The 21,849-nt window shown below is 39.5% G+C and overlaps 1 protein-coding gene and 1 pseudogene across 1 annotated transcript in view; one reads left to right on the plus strand and one right to left on the minus strand.

Moving 5' to 3' along the window:
• The window catches only part of UCHL3 (ubiquitin carboxyl-terminal esterase L3 (ubiquitin thiolesterase)), a 74,838-nt gene extending 67,013 nt beyond the window's left edge, over positions 1-7,825 (minus strand). The window contains exons 1-2 of the mRNA XM_006832031.1: positions 7,713-7,825; positions 7,588-7,599 (exon numbers count right to left, since the gene is read on the minus strand). Of these exons, the coding sequence (XP_006832094.1) occupies positions 7,588-7,599; positions 7,713-7,754 (54 nt within the window). The 5' untranslated portion in view covers positions 7,755-7,825. The remainder of the gene's footprint in view (positions 1-7,587; positions 7,600-7,712) is intronic.
• A 7,665-nt stretch (positions 7,826-15,490) lies between these two features.
• On the plus strand, positions 15,491-16,165 carry LOC102817925 (annotated as a pseudogene).
• Positions 16,166-21,849: the final 5,684 nt, after the last annotated feature.

The raw sequence follows: 21,849 nt of genomic DNA on the forward strand, positions 1-21,849 counted from the left end.
AAAAAAAAAACACAGAGGGAATAGAAGAAAATATCATTGAATGATGATTCATGGAGGGGATTATAATCGTTGCAATAAATGATGAGTGTAAATCTGATGTTCTATGTAAACTATCACTCAATTCACAATAAAAACTAAAGAAACAAACCAAAAACCCTATGGATAAAAAAAGTACTGCTATAAACTAGCAGAATCTTTTATTAAATATGTCAAAATACACAGGCATTTTTTTTCAATATATCCCCCATGTAGGTCTATACATTTCTGAAGGCTGTGTTTCTTTCTCAAAGAATTCTGAGATCCTTGATTTATACCACGTCTAAAGGGCAGTTTTGACATTCAAAGAACCCAAAGTGTTCCTTTTAAATATGCTTTGACTCTGGGAAACAAAAAGAAGGCTGAAGTAACAAGATCAGGTTTGTAAGGCAGACGGACTAAGGTTTCCCAATGAAAGTCTCACAGGACAATCCTTGCTACCCTAAAAAATGAGCAGGTACACTGTCATGATAGAAAAAAATTTTTGGCACAACATTCGTAGCCTTTTTCTCAGGCAGTTTTCAATTTTCTTTAAAAAAAAAATTTCTAATTGTTGTTTTTAAGTGACATCAAGTCTGTTCCAACCCATAATGACCCTGTATAGGGTTTCCAAGGAGCAACTGGTGAGCTTGAACCACTGCCCTGCAGTTCAAACCAACTTTGAAGTTCAGCGCATTAACCAATAGCATAACACCAGGACTCCTTTTTCTCTATTGTTGTTGTTAAGTGCCATCCAGTCAATTCCAACCCATAGTGACCCTGTATAGGGTTTCCTAGGAGCGGCTGATGAGCTTGAACCACCAACTTTGCAGTTCAAACAGCTTTGCAGTCTGGCGCATTAACCCACAGCACCACACCAGGGCTCCTTTTCTCTAATAAAAGGCCCCATAATTGCCCTGTGTCCTTGGAGAAAGCCTACTAGGATTACTCCTTTTGAGTACCACAAAATAGTCTTCATAACCTACCAGGCTGACCGCTCTGCCTTGAATTTAACTGACCCAGAGATTCCTTTGAAAGCCACTGTTTTGACTGAACCCTTTTTGGAAGGCATCCTAAAAAGACTAAGGCAATTGTATTACTGAGAGAACTTGTCTGTAGCCATCCACTGATTATTTTGTTTGGAATACACCTGTGCATGTATGAACTGGACCCATAATAGCAATACTTTGTGACTTACCTTCATAAATCCAAATCTATGTTGTGATCAGTATTTTGAGGTATTCTAACAGACTGAATTGTAACCCCACAAAATATGTGTTGGATTCCTCACGCCAGTATCTGTGGATTTTTTCTATTGGGGAATCGAGTTTTCCTTCACTATGAGTTGGAATCAAGTGGACGGCACTTACCATCAACCAGATCAGTGTAAGGTGTAGTCTAAGGCTAATTGAACACTTCTGAGTTATAAAAAGAGCAGATTAGACACAGAAGCAAGGATGCCAAGTGAGGATGGTCATGGGTCAGTGAAGGCCGACCAGGAAAGATTCTACACAGAAGATAATTTGATTTGGACTTCGCTTCTCCAGAAGTGTGAGAAAATACATTTCTGTTCTTTAATAAGAGCCACTTATGCTAGTGCAGTTGTTGGTTTTAAGCGCTGTCGAGTCAATTTGACTCACATTGACCCTGTATAGGGTTTCTGAGTTGTGAATGGTAGGTTTGAACTGCTGACCTGTGGCTGGCAGTCCAGTACTTATCCTACAGCGCCACACCAGGACTCCACTAGGAAACTAAGATAGGTATCCATTTTGGAAGAGAAGTCAGAGCTCAGAAAACCTTGGGATCAACTGCGTGATAACTGATGGTATCTAAATTATAGTACAGCTAGCATCAAGGATTCTTGTTAGTGTAATGGTTAAGAACTCGGAATCCTGATGGTGTAATCTGAACCTACCAGCTGCTCTGCAGGAGAAAAGATGTGGCAATCAGCACCTGTAAAGATTCTAGCCTAGGAAATCCTATGGGGCAGGTCTACTCTATCCTATAGCAGTGCTTTGTGTTAGAATCAACTGAATAGCATGCAACAACAGATAATATCACTAGGGAGAGAATGCAGATTGAAATGCAGATAGATCAAGCCCTGGAGAGCATCTTAAAAGCTGAAAGAGAGATGATGTAGCCAAGAAAACATTGTTTTAGAAGAAGAATTGGGTGGTTTACTCGACCCAATTCTGCTGACAGATCAAGAAATATGGTGACAGAAGAATTTCTAATGGATTTGGCAAAGTGGTGATCCTTAGTAAATGTGACAAGAGTCGTTTGTATGGATCAATGAGGATAGAAGCACGCTAGGAGTGAACACAGAAGAGAATGGGAGATGAGGAAGTAGTGACAGCAGCTAAGGACAATTCTTTATGGAAAGCAGGAATCAGGCAATAGTTAGAGGAGAACATGATAACCAGGGTGTTCTCGTAAGATGTGGGTAAGTGTCACTGAGTCAGTTTTCACTCACAGCAACCCTGTACAGGGTTTCCAAGGAGCCGCTAGTGGGTCTGAACTGCAACCTTGTGGTTAGCAGTGCAGTGCTTAACCTACAGAGACACAGGGAATTTTTGTATGCTTATTTAGGACACAAGGCTTAATTTATTTATTGGAGTCCTGGTGTGGAGCTGTAGGCTAAGCAAGCACTGGACTGCTAACTTTAAAGTTGTGGTTCAAATGAACCAGCCCCTCCCAGGGTCAATATGAGTTGGAACTGACTCAATGGCCCTTAACAATGACAATTTATTAATTCTACAAATTTTAAGACAATTTCTATTCATTTTCTCAGTACTGCCACCAACATATAGAAAATTAAGAAACCACAAAAATGTTTAATCAAACTGGCAATTTCTTAAATACTTGCCCATCCTCCTGAACTAAAAGCATATTATTTCTTAAATAAACAAATTTAAAATAAACTGAACCACCTCCAAAGCAAGGGTATATGAGGTATAAAGGACTATTTTTCCCTCTGTTAATGTCACCAAAGAAAAGTCTCCTGCCACCATCCAATCTACTAATTTTTCCATACTGGTCTCTATCATAGCACTCTGGTCATGAGTTTTCATTGTTCTTTTGACAAATGACAACTGTTCACTTGCTTATGGCCTGTCTTCCCTACTGTATTAAAAAGCAAAAATTACTTATTGTCTAATCATCACTGACCAGACACCTGGTATTTATTATAAATGGTGTCCCTAAAATATTATTATTTAATTAATGTGAATGAGCAAATGTGTTTGATAGTCTATCAGGATTGCCTCAGAACAAATCTTACAGAATCAGAATTACAGAAAATAATTTTATAGTTATACTATCTTGTATGGAGTCCTGGAGTCCTGGTGTGGCACTATGGGTTAATGCGCCAGACTGCAAAGCCATTTGAACTGCAAGGTCGGCAGTTCAAGCTCACCAGCTGCTCCTCAGAAACCCTATACAGGGTCGCTATGGGTTGGAATCAACTCATGGCACTTAACAACAACAACAACAACAACAACCTTATATCCTATTGAAATAATAACAATGCCATCTAAACACATCTAAAAGTTTTATATGGTGAATTATTTTGGTTGATTTTTTTTTTTTTTTTTAATGAAGAAGTATCTTGTAATACCAGGATAAACTAATCTTCCTCATAAGGAGCTCTGAAAGTGTAGTGGTTACATATCGGGCTGCTAACTTCAGGGTCAGCAGTTCGAAACTCGCAGGAGAAAGAGGAGGCCTCGGAAACCCTGTACAGGGTGGCTGAGTCGGGACCGACTCCATGGCACATAACCACCACCACTATATATTGCTGGAATCTATTTGCTGGCATTTTGTTGAGGATATTTACGTCCATGTTCATGAGGGATACTGGCCTGAAGTTTTTCTTATTATGTCTTTAGGAAATGTTCCCTCATCTTATGCTTAGCTTCATATGCTTGCATGTTTATTTTATATATATATATATAAAGGGACTTCAGAAAATTTGTGGGAAAATTCCATTATCTTTTAATTTGGCTAATTCCATTTTTCCATAAACTTTTTGAAGCCCCCTTTTCTGCTCAATTGGTAGTATTTCTTACTTATATGATTATCTCAACAGATGCAGAATAAGCATATGAGAAAAATCAACAATAATTCAAGATAAGCAGTCTCAGAAAAATAGGAAAAGAAGCATTTACCAAAAAATCTAGTACCATACTTAATGGAGAAAAATCAAATGAGGCTTTCTCTCACCACGCCTACTCTTATTTGTCATGAAGATTCTAATCTTTTCAAGAAGGCATGAAAAGGCATGCAGATTGAAAATGAAGGAAAAAAAATGTCTACTCATCAACAGCATGACTGTCTATACAGAACCTAACGACAGTAAAAGCCTCTAGAACTAATAAATGTAGCAAGATAGCAGCATACACAGTCAAATACAAAAATCTAAATACAGGCAGTCCCAGGTTTATGAACATCTGACTAACATGCAACCTGTAGAAACAAAGTAGTTCCTGTAAAACCTATTTGATTAAAAATTCAAAGTACACACAATAGGCCATAATAACAAATGGCCACTGTTTTGTGATGCTCATCAGTGATGGTTTTAGAATAGCTGTAATTTTAGTGCATCTTTACTGTTCTTTATACATAGAAAGGTACACTATATACTAAGACAAACATTTGACTAGCTGACATTAGATACGACCCATACCTAACTGTTCCAACTTACATGCAAATTTGACTTAAAAATGGAACTCATTTGTAATCCAGGGACTGCCTATATAGCAATGGAAAGTTAGAAAATAGAAATTTAAAAAGAAATTATCATTTACAACAGCACCCAAATTTACTAAAAATTGATATAAACCTAGCAAAATATGTACAATATCTATATATGCTGAATCTACAAAACACTGATGAAAAAGACAGACACCTAAGTAAACAGAAAGATGTAACATCTTCATGGATTACAAAAATCAACATTATTAAGATAGCAATTCTCCCCAAAGTACATCAACAGATCCGACATCAAAATCACAGCAAGACTTTTTGGAGAAACAAACAAACAAATTCTAAATTCCTATTTAAACACAAAATACCTAGAGTAGCCTAAAGAATTTTGAACAATAAAAATAAAGTTGGAGGGTGCACACTAATTTGAAGATTTGTAACACTATAGTAATCCAAACAGTGTTATACTGGGAAAAAAAAACAAAAAACAAACAAGCACATGGATAAGAGAAGGGAATCCCAGACATACGAGGAATTGATTTTCACAAAGATATATAAAAAGTTTTAGATTAGGTCAGAGGGAAATGCAAGGCTTCAAGAGTTCATGGGAGACCGGGATGGGCAACTTGGACACTGGCTACCCAAAATGGGGGCTACAAAGGCAAGAAGTGACTGGCTTACAGGCTTTCAAGAGGGAACCTAGATCCAGAGGGCTTGGAGGAAGGTAGAATCTCCACTGAGTAGTAAGTATCCAATCTGTCTACGCAAGGCTGATGAAAGGAAATACGGATAGGTCTCTTGTGATACAATAGTGAATAGTTATCAGGATTGATTGTGAGGGTTGGAAATGTAAAGGTAGATGTTTTGTAGCAAGGAGGGGAGTGATTAACTTTGCAGTCTAGGAATGGAGGTCCTTGGAACCATCAAGGGAGAAGAGCAGAGAGTGAGACCCTACCCAGAGAAGCAGTGACACCAGAGATGGAGGCAGAGATGATGACGTGGAGAGATGGAGCAGCTAGGGACTTTAGACCCAGAGAGGGAGAGGGACTGTGTGCTAACGACCAGGGAGCAGGCTTGCAGGGTGTACTCTTTGGTTGGTTGATGATGCACGGAGGGGTTGTAACCATGGCAATGAAATGATACTACGATATGATGAATGTAAAACTAATGTTCTCCCATGTAAAGTATCACATAATTCACAACAAAATATTAAAAAAAAAAAAAAAGAGTTCATGGGAAACATGGAATTTTTCCTTGAACTTTTTGAAGTGCCCCATGTATGTTTATTTCCTATGGCACCAAATCAGAAATTATAAATAAATATTGGTACCTTCAACCTGAAGATTTCTGTCTCTGGACAAAAAGGACATATATATACAAAATATGTTTGGAAAGAAAGAACAGCAAATTTCAAAATGGGGAAAACAATGATAGGAAAGGATACTGTAAGAACAATATAAAAGATATATGTTGGCTTTAAAATTTTGTGCATTTCCAAACTATTAAAGAGGTGAAGAGTCAGGGGAATAATAAAAAAAAAAAAAAAAAAAAAAACAGTCATCAAGTCAATTCAAACTCATAGTGACCCTCTAAGTTTCTCAAACTGTACATTTATGGGAGCAGACAGCCTCATGGTTCTCCTATAGAGTTTAAGGGGTTTGAACCTTCATCCTTGCAGGTAGCAGTCTAATACCTAATCCACGGAGCCAATAGGGCACCTGTGGGGAGTAACAGTCATTCTCAAAGCATAGGTTTTCCTGCTAACATTAAAATACAGCATTTTTATTTCTTTTCCTTTTATAAGGCATTTGCTATAAGCTTTGAAAGCCAAAATTCAGTGGTGATGAGAAGGAAAATTATGGAAAGGGGAGAATCCATCATATGATATACTAATAAATCAGTAAAAGGTAAATAAACTCTTTAAATGAAAAACAAGGGAAGACAAGACTCATCTGAACAAATTAAAAGTTTAAACCTGGCAGCACTTACTGTTGCTCTAATGAAGTGAAGGAGCTCTGGTTGCGTAGTGGTTATGAATTGGACTGCAAACCATAAGGTTAGCAGTTTGAAACTACCAGCTGTTTCGCGGGAGAAAGATGAGGCTTTCTGCTCCCGTAAAGATTTACAGCCTCGGAAACCCTGTACAGAGTCACTATGAGTCGGAACCGACCCACTGGCACACAACAACAACAAATGAAGTGGTGAAGATGTTCCCTTATTCCCCAAACCACAACCTCCAATACCCTGGGTGAATTTAAGGGTTGCAGGTGGCAAAAAATTGTGTGGGCATTATTATGCTGACCTTTCTACGCTAAAAAAAAAAAAAATAATAAAAAAAACCATAACTGAATTTCCAGTTTTAAAAAAAATGGCAAGAAAAGGGGGCGTGGCACGCAAGAGAAGTGCCTCGATGGAGCAAGAGAAGATGATTTCATTAGTGCAGGCGGTGGATGAAATTACACAGACTGGGTGGGAGAGTTTACAAAGCTTGGAGTCAGGAAGTGTAGGCAAATTAATCACTCAGAAGGTACAGGTGAAGGAAAATTAGGAAATTTGCACTAGGAGAAGGCAAAACGAAGAGGGAAGAATAGATACAGGAATGTTGAGAATGAATGTTCCTCAACCTCAGCCCCTGAGGCCCCAGGAAACGTGAGGACCTGGGAATGGGGGCAGAGGAGGGGTTGCGGTAGCTGGAGGCATCTCTGGGAGCCAGGTGGCAGGGAGCTGGTGGGCACTCCTGAAGCAGACCAAGAGGGGGTCCTTACTGAGTGAAATCCCATCTCCCCAAGGAGCATGGTGATGGACGCAGGCAGGGATGTGGACCAAGCTGGCAGAAAGGACTCCAGAGCGACAGACACCTCCACTCACCTGGTTAGTGACCTGAAAATGAAACAGAGGACACGATTTAGAAACAAATTGTTTGGTTCGCTGCTGCACCAGCAGCCCAGCTCTCTCCACTGCGCCCCCCACGTTGGAACCCTAACCGCACTCACCTCTGGATTGGCCTCCAGCGGCAGCCAGCGCTGACCCTCCATGGCCGCTCCACCCAGCAACCTCGCCTGCTCTGACAGCCGCCGCAGCCGCTGTGGCTGCCGCTTCCGCCCCCACACGCCTTGACCTGGCACGGCACCGTCCAACCCACAACTGCAGGAGGAGCAGCCAAAGATGAGGGTGAAGCTGACAAACCTCTGATCCCTTCCTCACCCTCTGACAAGCCACATTTCAAGTCTGAATTTCAAATTAAGATGCAGGCGAGGTAGGAAAGAATAAGACTCACGGCCCTATTCAGGAGAAAAGAGAACCTAAATCGCATAGCACACCCCTCACGCTTGGACTCTTCCGATTCCAGCCCGGTGCTTGCTCTCTAAGCATGCGCCAAACGCTGGCCTGCAACCGCGTGTTCCTGCCTCTCTCCGGTTCCTACAGAATCAATGGGAGGCGCTCGTGGGTGTCTGGGTGTCGTAGGAAGTGTGGTTTCTAAGCCCTATCCTGCAAGGGAGGACTGGGCCCGATCACTAAGAAACACAAGGCCAGCGGATGCTTTGGATTTGTGTCCGAAATGGGTACAGAAGTCATCTATTGGCCTTGCCTGTTATTGCATTGTTGTTGCTAAATGCCTCCGAGTTGATTCAAACTCAAGGCAACCCTGTGTAGGGTTTCCAAGAAGCAGCTGGTGGGTTTGAACCGCCGATCTTGCAGCTAGCATTTCTCTCTTGTCTACTCAGTTCAGTTTGACAAAAGATGGCAAGTACCTGCTTTGAATTAAAGGTTATATACTAGGTGTTAATCTGAGTGCACTGTAGAGTAGAGGAGCCACAGAAGAAAACAAAGAATCAGTAAAATATGATCTGCACAGGTAGTGTGGTGCATGAGGTGTGGTGGAACCTCAGAGACGCACAGCTAAAAGGGTGGAGTTTCCGGAAGGTTTTCAGTAGAAGATAAATAACTTAATAGTAGAGGCGAACTTGGCCGAAAGAAGGGTGTTCTAAAGAAAGAAAAAAGTGTTCATATGACTGCAGAATCTGCAAGAGAGAATGGCAGAAGTTAGAGATGATGCTGAAGGAGCAAGCATAGGCTTATCTTGAAAATAAGGATCCTGGTGAAGGTGGGTTAAAACCAACCACCCCCTCTTCAGGGGGAAAAAGACTTGGTGATCTATCTGCTCCTATAAAGATTACAGTTTGGGAAACTGTATGGGGGCAGTTCTGCTCTGCCCGATAGAGTCTAAGTGTCAGCTATTCTATAATGGGCAGGGAACCACTGAAGGATTTCAAGCAGGATTTCCTGACACTTTCTTCGTGAACCAATGTTCATATTGGAAGCGTAGTACCATATATCAGTCATTGGTTCAACACATATGCTACATCATGCAGAACAGCACAAGTCCACAGGATGCTGTACCTGGCCTGGAAATTTAGCTGATTCATTAAAGCCATTCCAGAGTTTTGTCAGGCCAGCTGGTGATACGATATAACATATGATGTGATGTGATGTGATAGAACTCATTGTCATGTTTCCATTGTCTCATCTTTAAACACTCTTTTTTGTACTATAAAATGTGACTCTTGGCCTGAGAAATGTTATGCAGAAAAACAAGGCTCCAGGAATTGATGGGATACTAATTGAAATGTTTCCACAGAGTAATGCCACATTGGAGGTACTGACTAGTCTATGTAAAAAAAAAAAAAAAAGGAAGATAGTTACCTAGTCAACCAACTGGAAGAAATCTATATTTGTGCCCATCCCAAACAAAGGCTACCATACAGAATATGGATATTATCAAATAATATCATTAATATCACATATGAGTAAGATGATTTTTTAAATGGTTGCAGCAGTTCATTGACAGGGAGCTGCCAGAAAATTCAAGCTGGATTTAGAAGAGGATATGGAATGAAGGCTATCATTGCAGACATCAGATGGATCTTGCTGAAGGCAGAGAATACCAGAAAGATGTTACTTGTATTTTATTGACTATGCAAAAACATTCACCTGTGTGGATTATAACAAACCCTATATAACATTGCAAAAAATGGGAATTCCAGAACACTTAAGCATGCTCATACAACACTTGTACATAGACTAAGAGGGGATACTGCATGGTTTAGTATCAGAAAAGATGTGTTTTAGGGTTGTTTCTATTAACCATATCTATTCAATCTGTATGCTTAGCAAATAATCTAAGAAAGTTGACTATATGAAGAAGATCAGAACTGGATGAAGGCTCGTTAACAATCTCAATATACAGATTACACAACCATACTTGCTGAGAGTAAAGAGGACTTGAAGCACTTGCTGATGAAGATCAAATATAGCCTCTAGTATGGATTACAACTCAACATAAAGAAAACTAATATCCTCACAAGTGAACCAATAAACAACATCAAAATAAATGGAGAAAAGATTGGAGTTATCAATGATTTCACCTTATTTGAATCCACAATCAATGCTCATGGAAGCAGCAGTCAAGAAATCAAGTAACATATTATAAATAGGCAAATCTACTGAAAAAGATCTCTTTAAAGTGTTAAAGAGCAGAGATGTCTCTTTAATGAGTAAGGTTTTCCTGCCCCAAGCCATGGTATTTTCAATGGCATCATATTCATAGGAAAGGTGTATAATGAATAAAAGAAGAGTGGAGAAGAACTAAGGCATTTAAATTATGTGAAAGTCCACTATACTTTCAATATACAAAGGGTATTGAAAATATCATGGACTGCCAGAAGAGCAAACAAATCTGTCTAGGAAGAAGTACAACCAGAATGCTCCCTAGAAGCAATGATGGGGAGCCTTCGTCTCACATACTTTGGACATGTTATGAGGAGGGACCAGTCCTTGGAAAAGTAAAAGTTTCATCAAAAAAAGAAGCTCAAACATAACAATTGTGAGATGGCACAGGACTTGGCAGTGTTTCCTTCTATGCTGCTTAGCTTTGCTATGAATCGGAGCCGACTCAATGGCACCTAACATGTTGGTAAATTGGGCACTCTTTAAATCCTTGGATAATGGTGCTGGCAGGGATGCTAGGAACAAAGAAGGCAAATGTATATTTGGAGAATCATTCCCAACAAGGTGAATCACTTCCCCTTCCAGGGTTGTGTGGCTGACTGGTCTCTAAGAGACGGGTACCATACTAAGAGTTCAATGTTCATATCTGTTGCTGACTGAGCATTTAGCAGCTGCAATAAGTAGGTCAGCTTATAAAAAGTAGATAAGCTATTGAACCCATGCACAGTTCCCATCTCTATCACTGTGACTACTCCCTCAAGGACATGTTGAATGAGCACTTGGAAAGGCAAGGACAAGAGTAGACTGTGGTAGATGCTCACTGGTAGACATTAACATGTTAATGTGTTAATATTCATATGCTTTAGTCCCACATGTGCCTCTTCCAAGTTTGCCTCATTCTGAGTCCCGGATCAATGAGCCAAATCAGTCAGTACTGCCTGAAGATTGATAGCACCCCACCTGAAGTTAGTTCTCTATAAGCACATATATTGTTTAGGAAGATTTCCCCTCACCAAAGTCCTTTCCAGCGTCCCCTGATAGATGCTATACCAAGGTATCATCCATTTTCAGCTCATTCCAACATATATCCATAACCAGATCCAAGCATTTTCTTCTTCTACCAGCTGGTTATAGTAAACTCTCAATTAGCCCATAGGTATAAAATGATGGAGAGACATTAGTAAATAAACATTGGTGCAAGCTACATGGAAGTCTAACCTACCTATGTGTGCATCTTACTTGTGCCCTCAGTCCCAGTCAAGCCCCCTTACGAATATGCCATTTCTGTGATATGATGGATTCCTGCTATACCCACTGACAATATGGTTTGGTGAATCTTACAATGTTCATGATCCAGCTCCTGATGGATGCCTTTGGTTGCATAATCACTTGAGTTGCATAAGAAGGCCCTCAGTCTTTACTGGAACCTAGCAGCATGCCAGGATGGCTTTTCAAATGACTTGTCAGAGGAATGGTCTTTTTCCTAGAACCCTGAGGTATTGCAATAGGACTGTCCTGTAAGGTCTTGCTCAAGAATCTGCATAAGTATCCTTATCTAACACAGCACTGGATGTACCGAGACAGGGGCAAATAGCAAGGCCGCTTGCATAATAACATTGATTTGCTGCAGAGTTCTATCTAACTACCCAGTCAACTATATTCTTGAGTGTGGTATATGCTGCCTCCAAAACTCAAAGAGGCCCACCACACATTTTATTTTTCTTTCTTTTTAATGAGAGTTGCTAACCTGTCCGTCATGTACCAGACCTTTGAATCTATATAGACATTATTAATGTTAACAGTCCTCTAACCTTGTAAGGAGCTCTGGTAGCGTAGTGGTTGCAAATCGGGCTGCGAACCTTAAGGTCAGCAGTTCAAAACTACCAGCAGTTTCTTGGGAGAAAGATGAGGTTTTCTGCTCCCATAAAAAGTTATAGCCTTGGAAACCCTGTACAGGGTCACTATGAGTTGGAATCGACTCCACAGCACATAACCACCACCTCTAATCTTTGCAGAGTTTAACTTCCACTCCCTGAAATAGAAGGTAGAGGTTAGTGGTTATGTTATGTCAAGTTAGTTCTGGCTCATTGCGACCCTATATAGAGTGTGGTGCTGTGGTTTAATGCATTGGAGTGCAAAGTCAGTTTGCACCCCAAGATCAGCAATTCAATCTCACCAGCTGCTCCTCAGAAACCCTATAGAGGATCACTATGGATTAGAACCGACTTGAAGGCACTTAAAAACAACAAATCTTTACAGAAGTTGTTGTTGTTAGGTGCTAGTCCCTCCTGACAATATGTTCAAAGTGTGAGAGACGAAGTTTGGCCATCTTGGCCTCTAAGGAGCCCTCTGGCTACATTTCTTTCAAAATAGATCTGTTGTTTCTTTTGGCAGCCTATGGCACTTTCATTATTCTTCTCCAACACCATGACTCAAAGGCATCAATTCTTCTATGGTCTTCCTTATTCACTGTCCAGCTTTCACATGAATATGAGATTATTAAAATACCATGGCTTGGGACAGGCGCACCTTAGTCCTCAAGCTGACATCTTTGCTCTTCAACACTTTCAAAAGGTCTTGTGCAGCAGATTTGCCTAATGCAATACGTCGTTTGATTTCTTGACTGCTGATTCCTTGAGTGTTGATAGCTGATCCAAGAAGAATGAAGTCCTTGACAACTTCAATTTTTTTCTCCGTTGATAAAAGTGTTGTTTATTGGTCCAGTGGTGAGGATTTTTGTTTTCTTTACACTGAGATGTAATCTGTACTGAAGGCTGTGCTCTTTGATCTTCATCAGTAAATGTTTTAAGTCCTCTTCACTTTCAGTAAGCAAGGTTGTATCATCTGCATATCGCAGGTTGTTAATGAGACTTCCTCCAATCCTGATGCCATGTTTTTCTTCATATAAGCCAGCTTCTCGGATTATTTGCTCAGCATACAGGTTGAATAAGTATGTTGAAAGAAAACAACCTTGTCGCACACCTTTCTTAATTTTAAACCATTCAGTGTTCCCTTGTTCTGTTCGAACAACTGCTTCTTGGTCCATGTACAGATTCCTCATGAGCACAATTAAGTGTTCTGGAATACGCATACTTTGCTATGTTGTCCATAGCTTGTCATGATTCACACGATCGAAAGCCTTTGCGTAGTCAATAAAGCACAGGTAAACATCTTTCTGGTATTCTCTGCTTTCAGCCAAGATCCACTGGACATCAGAAATGATATCCCTCCTTGCACGGCCTCTTCTGAATCAGGCTTGTTTGTACCTCTGGAACTTCTCTGTCAATGTATGCTTACAGCCATTTCTGTATTACCTTTAGCAAAACTTTACTCTCACGGGATATCAAAGAGATTGCCCAATGATTTCTGTATTCTGTTGGGTCACCTCTCTTTGGAATGGGCATGAATATGGTTCTCTTCCAATCAGTCGGCCAAATAGTTGCCTTCCAAATTTCTTGGCAGAGATGAATGAGTGCCTCCTGTGCCACCTCATTTTCTTGAAATATTTCAATTTTTATTCCATCAATTCCTGGAGCCTTGTTCTTTGCCAATTCCTTCAATGCACCTTGGACTTCCTCCTTCAGTATCATTGGCTCTTGATCACATGCTACCTCTTGAAATGGTTGAACATGAACCATTTCCTTTTGGTACAGTGACACTGTGTTTTCTTTCCATCGTCTCTTGATGCTTTCTGTATCATTCAATAATTTTCCCAGAGAATCTTTCAATAACGAAAGTTGAGGCTTTTATTTTTTCTTCAGTTCCCCCAGCTTGAGAAATGCTGAGCATGTTCTTCCTTTTTGGTTTTCTGATTCCAGATCTTTGCACATTTTGTTGTAATATTTGACTTTATCTTCTCGAACAGATCTTTGAAATTGTCTGTTTAGCTTTTGGACCTCCTCTTTTCTTCCATTTACTTTAGCATCCCTACATTGGAGAGCAAGTTTTGGTGTCTCTTCTCAGATCCATTTTGACCTTTTACTTCTTTCTTGTCTTTTCAATGATTTTTTGCTTTCTGCATGTATGATGTTCTTGATGTCATCCCACAACTCTTCTGGTTTTCAGTCTTTAGTGTTTAATGTATTAAATCTGTTCTTCAGATGATCTCTAAATTCAGGTGGGATATATTCAAGGTCATATTTTGGCTCTTGTGGACTTGTTTTCATTTTCTTCAGCTTCAGTTTGAATTTGTATATGAGCAATTGATGGTTTGTTCCACAGTCTGACCCTGGTCTTGTTTTCACTGATGATATGGAGCTTTTCCATCATCTCTTTCTGCAGATGTTGTCAATTTGATTTCTATGTATTCCATCTGGTGAGGTCCATATGTATAGTCATCTGTTATGCTGTCTAAAGAAGGTATTTGAAATGAACAAATCATTGGTTTTGCAGAATTCTATCATGTGCTCTCCAGCATCATTTCTATCACCAAGTCCAGAATGCTCCTTAGAAGTTAGGATGGTGAGACTTCACCTCATGAATTTTGGGCATGTTATCAGAAGGGATCAGTCCCCAGAAAAGGACGCCATGCTTGTTAAAATAGATGGTCAGAGGAAAAGAAGAAGATCCTCAACAAGATGAATTTTCATAGCCACTGCAACAAGGGGCAAAAATAATAAATATGATGATGGCACAGGCACGAGCAGCGTTTTATTATTTGTCTGTTGTACATAAGGTTGCTTTAAGTTGGAACCAACTCAATGGCATCTAGCAAAAACAACGATATCCAAACCTAGGCCTTAAAGAACGCATGTGCTTCTGTTTGTTCTCTCATACTTTTGCCATTAGGTTTAGAATGTTAGCTCTGAGGTCTTGAAGCCCTTCGAATCCTTGTTGTTTTAACAAAATGAGCTCTACCAGCTGGACTACCAGAATTCACATTCTCACCTGATGCAAGAGTTTTTCCAGTTGAATATGCTGTAAAGTCTGTAGAAAATAGTAGTTGAATTATAGGAATCATACGTAAGCATGGTGTTGGCTCTGGGGTAGTGAAATTAGTCCTTTCTAGACATGAGGAGTCCCGATGTGGCCCCATAGGATAACTGCTAGATTGCTAACCACAAGGTCAGCAATTCGAAGCCACCAGCCACTCCTTGGAAACCCTATGCAGGGTCGCTATGAGTCAGAAATGATTTGACAGCACATCACAACAACAGACTTTATGAAGAAGTTTCCTTTTTTTTTTTTTTTTAATGTTGGTGGGCATGTTGGAATGGCAGTTGATACTTGTTGATATCAACTGCCATTCCAACATGCCCATCAACATAATGGCTTGTTGATAGATGCTCATTCTTTAGCAGGTATAGTAAGAGGAGAAGCTTCAAACTTTAAGTCAAACTTTGGCTTTAACTTTCTACTGAAACACCTTGCAGTCACTCTACCATGCTGTTAGACCTTCTGGCTGCAATTTCACGTTGGAGTCTCTAAGTGTTAATGATGGTGCACAGCTCTACTTGATAGACTAATTGGGTGTTTCATATGGTTATTGGGCTATGCTTTTGGTAAAGCTGGAGTCCTGGTGTGGCACTGTGGGTTAATTTCCTGGACTACAAAGTCAGTTTGGTTCACCACAAGGTCGGTGGTTCACACTCACCCAGCTGCTCCTCAGAAAGCATATACAGGGTCGCTATAGGTCAGAACCGACTTGGCAGCACTCAACAACAACAACAACATTGATAAAGCCAGGCAAACTGCTAACACAAAAGTTGAAAAGTTTCAGATGAAAGAAATGACATGCTGCGATGTTGTTAAAGATGGTGCAAAAATAATTGTCAGTGCATGATGAAGTGAAGAATAAAGCTTTTGAACTAGAGCTCAGCTGGGTTAGTGAATTAACTAAAGAAGACATGAAATTGTATGAAAATACTTAAGGGAAGAAGAAGAAAAATATGAGGACTCTGTGAAGGAAGAAGATGAATCAGATGGTGATAACATGTAGCATTTACTTCCGGATCTATTCTATTTTGAATTTCTATTGCAGTCCCATGTAAACTATTTAGCCCTGTGGATTATTACATACCATTAACCCAATTTTCATTAAAATTTTTGTCTTGCAACTACTGAAGTTTGGTTCACATCTACCTGATAATACTGGTGAGGGTAATTGAGGATGTATTATTCAACAGAAAAATGTAGCTTTATACCTACTTTTAAATTGCTTAAAATACTGGAAATCGAGGTGCCTTTGGAATCATAAATACAAAGACTCTACTCCATCATTCATCTAGTGATAGTAATTAGCCAATTGTTAAACTTTAGGTGTGATGCAGAAGATAACTGTTCAGGATTGGCATGGTGGTGGTTGTGGTTGTTCACAGTGGATTCCAGCTCTTAGCAACTCTGTATAAGGTTTCAGAGGCTGTAAATCTTTATAGTAGCAGAAAGCTTCATCTTTCTCCCACGGAGAGGCTGATGGACTGAAACCACTGACCTTGGCAGCCCACTATGCCACTAGGGCTCCTTGTAGAATGGAGATAGGTTTTTCAAAAACACACCCTTAATATGTGAGGGCCAAGGATGTTTATTTTTTCCTTTATTGTGGTGAGGTGGAGTAAATTTTAAGGAACAATGGTTCTTTCACTTTAAACATTTATTGATTGTAAAGTTCAAATATAAATACGCATTACAGAAGACCGCATTTATGTTAACAATAATTTTTTTAAAAGAATAATGGAACTGGGATAGTCTGCTGGTCTGGGAAGAGAATAAGAGACAAGCATAGCATAACAGCATCATCTCAGCTTAGCTCAACTAGATGAGCTGACCTCCCGAAACAAAATAAATGATTACATCTAGTATACCACTGGGATTTTTTGACTGGTTGTTACATTATTGTCACTATTGTTAAGTGCCTTTGAGTCTGTTCTGACTCATAGCAACCCTGTGTAGGGTTTCTGAGGTTGTGAATCTTGTTGTTTAGTGCTGTTGAGTCGGTTCTGACCCATAGCGACTCTGCATAGGGTTTCCGAGGAGCAGCTGGTGAGCTTGAACTGCTGACCTTGCAGTTCAAACAACTTTGCAGTCTGGCGCATTAACCCACAGCACCACATCAGGAGTAAATCTCATCTTACTCTCATGGAGTGTCTGGTGGGCTTGAACCACCGACCTGGTGGTACAAATGACAGTGTTTAACCTACAGAGCCACTGGGCTCTGTTATACAGGAAGCGCTAATTGATAAATCTGTTAAGTCTGAATTGGGGTCCTGGTGTGGTGCTGTAGGCTAATGCGCTGGACTGCAAAGTCGGTTTGAACCTCAAGGTCGGCGGTTCAAGCTCACTAGTCACTCTTTGGAAACCCTATACAGGGTCACTATGGATCGGAACCAACTCGACAGCACTTAACAACAACAACCACCTAGCTAATTGATATACCTACTCGAAATTTAAATAACTGAGCATAAAAGTAAAATCTTAACTTCCAAATTAAAAACAAATGTATGTCAATGCAACTTTAATTTCTTAATAAGATATTCAATCATATTAAGTGGAATACTATTTTTGTCATGCGGATATGAGACAATAATATATATTCAAACTTGATTTTTGAGTTTTGCACTCACTGGAAACTTTCACATTCATTGTAAATTAGATTGATCCTCTGTACAGTCTACAAAGTAGGCAGGTCAGATAGTGTTAACATCACAAGCAAGTTCATTATAGCTTAGAGACTCTAAGTTGCTTCTCAAGATTGCACAATGGCAGGATAGGACTCCAATCCAAGTTATCTGTAGCCGGATCTTGAGTTACTTTCAAAGTGGGATGAAGCAATAGCAGCATGATGCTCCCCACCAGACAGTTAATGGTACTGAAAAAATAAGTTGGAGATTGGAAGAGGGGAATAAAAAAGAACACCTAAATACACTGACAATTACTCTAACCAGAAAAAAAAAAAAAAAAAAATCTGCCTCCATTATAGCCAGCAGTTTAAGCACCGATTTAAATACAGCTGCTGCTATGTGTGCTAATAAGTCAATTCCAACTGATAGCGACCCTGTACAGGGTTTCCAAGACTGTAAATCTTTATGGGAGCAGAAAACCTCATCTTTCTTCCACAGAGCGACTGGTGGGTTTGAATTGCTGACTTTGCAATTAGTAGCCCAACGTTGTTAAACTACAAGGGCTCCTTATAATTGGACAGTGGCTGAAATAAATGTGTTCTGAGATGAGCAGAACTTTAACAGAGAAGTAAGCATCTTTAGTGCAGTCTGTCAAATGTTCTATAAACTCTCTAACAAAGTGAAAGGCTATCATAATAACAGTAGGTATTAGAATTCTACTTAGGAGTGAACTGTTAGGAAATTTTTCGAATCACTGGTAGGTCACTTAATGCTGGAGTCAAATTTCCAAAGGACATAAGAGTCAGCAAGCTATAAGGTTGTTGTTCTTAAGTGCCATTGGTTCCGACTCTTAGCAACCCTGTTAAGGGTTTTCAAGGAGTGGCTGGTTGATGCGAACCTTGAGATTCAAACTGACCTTGTGGTCCAGGGCTTATCCTAATGGAATTAAACAAACCCACTGCCCTGAGTTGGTTCTATAGTACAGAGTAGAACTGCCCAGTGGGGTTTCATATAAATTAGTGGCTGTAATCTTTACAGAAGCAGACTGCCTCCTTTTTCTCCCTCAGAGTGGCTGATGGGTTCAGATCTCTGACCTTTTGGTTAGCAACCAAGCACTTAATCCACTGTGCCATGAATAAGTGGACAGGGCAAAAAGAAGGGAGTCAAAGAACAGGAGGGAAGTGGAGAGAATGAGGGCAGACATCAAAGATGTTAGAGAGCAATCTATAAAATAGAGACATCTCAGAACTTGGTGGGGTGTTGGGGTAGCTCATGTTATTTTTAGTTCTTTGATCACTAATAGATTTGAACTTACTTCAGGTAGTACTGATTTTCTTGTTCTCAATCCATTCTACAGTTCTGTCTAAAAATTCCTATGTTGTTGTTAAGTCTGACTCATAGTGACTCTTTATAGAATTTTCGAGGAGCCATGAGGAGCAGCTGGTGAGCCTGAACTGCCAACCTTGCAGTCCAGTGCATTAACCCACAATGCCACACCAGGACTCCTATAGCACAAAATTCCTATAGCACTTATAATCTATTTTAGCACTACACAATCTTTCTTGCAACATACAGAAAAAAATTATGTTATTGTATTTCACTGAATCTAAAATGCCACATAAGATATACAAATATTTTATGAACACTTAAGGAAAAGAAATACACAAAGTATTGCACAAACTTTTCTATAAATTATAATTTCTAAACTTTCAAAAAATATGTTTTAGAATTTTTAAATACATATTTTTATTGTCTATAGGTATTAGAGGGAGTGCAGTGGCTCCATACAATAAGCACTGGACTGGAACCCACAAGATTGTCAGTTCAAGCCTACCAGCCACTCCATGGGAGAAAGATGAAGCTTTCTGCTCGTACATAGATATACAGTCTCAGAAACCCTATACATGGTCGCTATGAGTTGAAATTGTCTTGACGGCACGAAACAACAATAGGTATGTGAAGGAACTCTGATAGCACAATATGTTACCCATTGGGTTGCTAACTGTAAGATCAACAGTTCAAATCTATCAGCTGCTCTGAGGGAGAAAGATGAGGCTTTCTGCTCCTGTAAAGATTTACAGACTCAGAAACCCTATATAGGATTGTTATGAGTCAGAACTGACTCGATGGCAAACAACCACCACCACTACCATTGTTGTTATTGTTGTTAAGCTGTCTAGTTAGTTCTGACTCATAGCAACCCTGTATAGGTTTTCTAAGGAACAGCTGGTGGGTTCGAACTGCCGACCTTGTGGTTTGTAGTCTAGTGCTGATCCTACAGTGCCAAACCAGGAATCCAGTCACCACTACCATAGGGATATGAGAATATAAGCAAAATTACTTAATGTATTTCTAAGACTTCTTCATATTAAGATCCAATGCTTGTGAGTCCCTTTCAACCCTGTGTCACCAATGGTAAGTGTGCATACTTCAGTCAGCCCTGGGCCATCAAAAGCATTGAAGAGCAACATTTCTTCAAAGAGAACTCCAGCACTCTCTCCTGGAGTTTCTTCCATGCCATTGACCTCATTAAGCAAGTTTTGGCACTAGCTTAGCCATTGTTTGATCTTACCAGAAAACACCAACAAAAGTTTTTCTAATAATCCTAGATAGTCAATTGTTTCTGATTTTAATATGAGGGACTGCAGTTCCCCAGTCAAGCCACTGAGAATAACTATGTTATTCTTTTGCAAACTCATTCTTAACCTTTCAGGTATGTGTCCATGAATTGTACAAAGAACTAACATACATGGTGGGTTGCAGAGGGCTCTTACATGTCTGTTTCAGGTTCTTTTAGATAAACCTTCACCTCAAACATTGCCAATTCATTCTTTTGGTCACATACCTTTTAGGAAAGAATTAAGTACCATCTTCCAGTTTTAAATTAAATTTTAAAAAATTAATATAATTTATTTCAGTATATGTTGAATTTCATTTAAATCATAGTGATATTCCATTTATTATATGTGATCCATACACCTTTAGCATTGATAGTATTGTTTTTATTATTATCAAAGAATATCATGATCTGTCACCATTTCCTACGTAACTAAATTCATAGTTTCATTTTTTTCAGCAACTACCAACTCATACATCTTTGTTAATTCAGTTTCTGTTAGTCAAAAGACAGCAGGATATTTCTGACAGATTGATATTGGATGCTTTAGCAAGAGTAATTTTGACTTAAAACCTTGTCTATCATTCCATATAACTTAATTCATACATTCTGAGGGATTTGGCAATTTCTTCAGTATTACACTGCAAAAAACAACCTGTTTTATTTATTTAAGGTATCTAACTTTTAAAAAATTATAAATTACTATATTGTTTTGCAAGAAAACACAGGATTGCGCTCATTCCATCAACAATGCGTACTTGCTGTACTAATGGTGGTTTACAACTTGCCACTCTGTTTTTGTGACTATTCCCATGGTCAGTAGCTTTTTGTTATGCCAAATCATAGTATACAATCGTTTAAAAGGTATTTACTGTGGCAATTAAACTGTTGGCTCCTGAGTAGAAACACCTGCTCCTACATTAGAGTCTAGAAAGCCCTACGGTGCCGTTCTGTTGTTCTGTTCTGTCACGTGGGGTTGCTATCAGTCAAAAACCAACTCAGCAGCACCCAACAACAACATATAGCTTATAGACTTCTTTTCAGGATCAAGTATCTTACTGATTATAATGACAACCACTATTTATTGAGCAATTTCAGGAACTTTAGTAGCCCTGGTGGCACAGTGTTAAAGCACTGGGCTATGCACCGAAGGGTTGACAGGTCGGTAGTTCAGACCTATCAACTGCATCATGGGAGAAAGATGAAGCAGTCCATTTCTGTAAAGATTTACTGCCTCCGAAACCTTTTGAAGCAGTTCTACTCTGTTCTATAGGATCACTAGGAGTAGAAATTGACTACAGCAATGGTTTGGGTTTGTTTTTCCAGGAACTTTACTACATGTTTTACATAATCTCATTTAACCTTTGATAAAAAACACTTTGAGACAAATATCAATAGCTCCTCTCCCCACAAATATTAATAGCCCCACTTTACAGACTAGACTCTAAC

Source organism: Chrysochloris asiatica, unplaced genomic scaffold, assembly GCF_000296735.1.
Source record: "Chrysochloris asiatica unplaced genomic scaffold, ChrAsi1.0 scaffold00005, whole genome shotgun sequence".
In the NCBI taxonomy this organism is placed as follows: Eukaryota; Metazoa; Chordata; class Mammalia; order Afrosoricida; family Chrysochloridae; genus Chrysochloris; species Chrysochloris asiatica.